Source organism: Aptenodytes forsteri, unplaced genomic scaffold (assembly GCF_000699145.1).
Source record: "Aptenodytes forsteri isolate BGI_AS27 unplaced genomic scaffold, ASM69914v1 Scaffold304, whole genome shotgun sequence".
Lineage (NCBI taxonomy): Eukaryota > Metazoa > Chordata > Aves > Sphenisciformes > Spheniscidae > Aptenodytes > Aptenodytes forsteri.
Genome location: NW_008794886.1, coordinates 126100 through 129511, shown reverse-complemented (window position 1 = coordinate 129511; position 3412 = coordinate 126100). Strand labels below are relative to the sequence as shown.

The 3412-nt window shown below is 42.6% G+C and overlaps 1 protein-coding gene across 1 annotated transcript in view; it reads right to left on the bottom strand.

The window, feature by feature from the left end:
• The window catches only part of LOC103895283 (hematopoietic lineage cell-specific protein), a 19123-nt gene that overhangs the window by 14781 nt on the left and 930 nt on the right, over window positions 1–3412 (bottom strand). Inside the window, exon 2 of the mRNA XM_019470890.1 lies at window positions 1773–1867. Coding sequence (XP_019326435.1) covers window positions 1773–1867 — 95 coding nt within the window. The remainder of the gene's footprint in view (window positions 1–1772; window positions 1868–3412) is intronic.

Genomic DNA, 3412 nt, shown 5'->3' with positions numbered 1-3412 from the left:
GGCAGCTCCATCCCTCTTCCGCAGGGAGGAGCTAGCAAACAAAAATGCTGTGGAAATTAATTGTTGAGGAAAATACTGGAAGAACACTGAAGTGAACGTTTCACTCAAGGTCTGCTCTTCTGCCTCAGCTTTGTTATGACAGCACTTGTTTTGTCTTCTTTTTGGAAGGTCTGAACATGTATTTGATAAATTGAAGCATCAATAAACCCTTTCCTAATACAAGGTAAAGCTAAAATATATATATACACAAAATAGAATAAAAAAATTAATACAAAGTCTTATTCTGTTCAGGCTTATTTTAAACGCTTCCACAAACAGAAGAAATGAAGTAAAAACAAATAATTTTGACAGCATAGAATTTTTTTTAAACATCAATAATTTGGAACTTTGAGGAGGGGACCTGCTTCTCTGTCCCAAACTAGAATTTAGCTAAAATATATATATACACAAAATAGAATAAAAAAATTAATACAAAGTCTTATTCTGTTCAGGCTTATTTTAAACGCTTCCACAAACAGAAGAAATGAAGTAAAAACAAATAATTTTGACAGCATAGAATTTTTTTTAAACATCAATAATTTGGAACTTTGAGGAGGGGACCTGCTTCTCTGTCCCAAACGAGAATTTCTTACTGAAAATAACTAGGCAAGACTCAACCTCGAAAACATAGGACCCTTGTGTAACAGAAGAGACTGTCCATCAAGAAACTATGCTGGAAAGGAAACCAAAAATCTCAACAGAGCTCAGAGAGACCTGTGGCTGTAAAGCATGGCTGACACTCCTTGGCGCCAGGAGGAGCAGGACTTTTGCTGTGCTATGTGCTCCTAAGAGGTTTAGAAAAAGGGTATGAAGAATGAGATGTCAATGTCTTGAGATAGTAAAGGACTGTTTAGGTTAACCAAATACAGGAGACAAAGCAGTGCAGAAAAATCTTGTGGTGCCAAATCAGTGGGTGATAAAATTGTAAATGAAGTTTAGTGTTAGTAGGTACAAAACTAAAGCATATGGAAAAAAAAAATCCTAATTATATCTGCACAGCGATGGCTCCAAAATATTTACCATTCAGGAAGGAGTACGAAATATGTGCAATTACGTAGAAGAGTAGCAAATACAGAACTGGCCAAAAAGCCAAAATGTGAGTGACTTGTTAGGAAAGGAATAGAGAATCAAATAGAAAATTAAAATCATGACACTGTATGAATGCATGGGTTCCCACAGGCTGAGCCCTTCTATTCTCTCACCGTCTCACCTACAGAATTGGACTAGATAGAAAACAAGGCTATTTAGAGGCATGGAGCTGCACCCGCACAAAGTGACTGTAAATAGAGCAGGATTCTTCCATCTGGAAAAAAGGCAAATGAGGGCAATGCTGGAATCCTGTACAATTACGAACAGTGTGGGAAAGACAAAAATGTAAGTCTTCGCTATTTCTTGTAATGTAAGTTGTGGGGAGGACTCAGTGAAGTTACCAGGGAGCAGGTTTAAAAGAAACTAAATACTCTATACTCCTTAAGTGATATTACTTGTAGTCAGATGTGGGGTACACTGATGTAGTAGGAAGTTCTGGAGACTAAACATAGATATGGGTCAGAAATGGCTTAGACAGATGACCTGACAGTATCTGCAAGGGGTTGGTGGGACCTGGCCGATTCTGCACAGCCAGCAGTGCTGCATGCCATGCTTCACCCCGAGCCCTGGCCCAGGTGACGAGCATATGCCTAGGGCCAGTGAACCCTTCACACCACCACCACCAAAATTATGGATTACCACACCAGACACTCACCACGAAATCAGGGTCAGTGTCCCAGTCGTCTCCCTGAGCGTCAACCTTCACTGACACGTCATGTCCCACAACTGCTTTCCACATCTGCACAAGGAGGACACGGTATCATCCAGGGCCCAGCATGTGGGCACTGCTGGCTCACGGCCATGGGCATGTCAGACCACAGCAGTCATGGCATAACTCGGGCTGGAAGGAACCCTTGCAGGCCATCTGCCCTGCTGATCTATCTGTCCCTCATACAGCACAGGGCACCCCAAAATAGCTACTCTTGAGTCCCAGCACCTCTTTCAGCAAAACACACAGGGATTTTAAGTGTAAACTACAGTCTCATGCACACTGACTCCACAGTTAAAATGCATACCTTATTTTAATGCAAATTAGCGCCAGCATCCAACTACCAGATTCTGCTTTTCCAACATACATTAATTTTCTGTGCTGTGGGAGACTGTTCCCTGCTTTAATCTCCCTTCTGTTAAGCACAGTGACAGCACACCACACACCACCAGAGGCTGTGGCTTGCTCTGCCACCATGATACAATGCTTATTTACCAGAGGTTGGACTCCTCAAGTCTCTTGTCTGTTTTCCAACCTTTTAATCACTGCCTAGTGTGATAGAGAAGGTTCAGAGAAAAGCTCTATGCTGGTCTGACAGTGCTGGTATAGTACACTGTGTGGTGTTCATGTCTGCCATAAGGTAAAAACAGGAAATGGGGCTAAAACCATTATGTGTGCAGGGCTGAAAAGGCTGAGGCTGCGGTGATACAGCTTGTACAGGCTGTCCAAAGAGGCCTGGAGGAAGTGATAGGCCTAGGAAGAGGAAGTTAAATAAAGTAATGTGAAATCTAAAACTCCTGCATTTCATTTTCAAGGTGACCATGAAAAAAGATGATGAAAGAGCCCCTCCCAAACAACACAGTTTCTACAAAACGAAAGACAGAAGAAAGATTACATGGCTTGCCTGCCCCTACATGACAGAGCAGTCATTCTCAGCAGAGCTCTCCTGTCCCACCACCTATTACTGCCTGTGGTGTCGAGGAGCCCCAAATTGTTCTTACTGTTGCCCAAAGCAGCTTTTCACTGGGGCTGAGAGAAAGACTGAACAGAATGCGCAGCAAAGACTGGGCTGCTGAGCCTTGTTTCACATCACTGCAAACATCATATAATCGTGTGAAAAAAACAACAGGAGGGAAGAGAACTGCTTTGTGGTGATCCTTATTTAACAGCATGCTTTTATTACGTGCTTCTCAACAGCACTAACCCCTCAATCCCACAACCATACAGTAGCCTACAAAACTGGCCCCAAGCGCCCAGGACAGTTGCTTTCTGTGCAAGCAAAATGTTTATGCTGAACAATTAATTAATTGTACAACACAAAAAGCTGTTAAGTGAATAATCTTCCAGTTCAGTACAGTGCACTATTCAGTTCAGTTTCAAGCTGCCCTTACCAATTGTCTAGAGAATCAGCACTGTAAGACCAGGGAGTGGAGACATAAACTAAAAGAGCACAGCAGGGATGAGTCTTTCTCTTGTTAAACAAAAGTCAGATAGTTAGCTAAGGGAGAGGATGTAGGCAGATTTACTGTGAAGATCTGGCTTTAGGCCTTCCGCAGGCTGCCTCGGGGGTGGGCG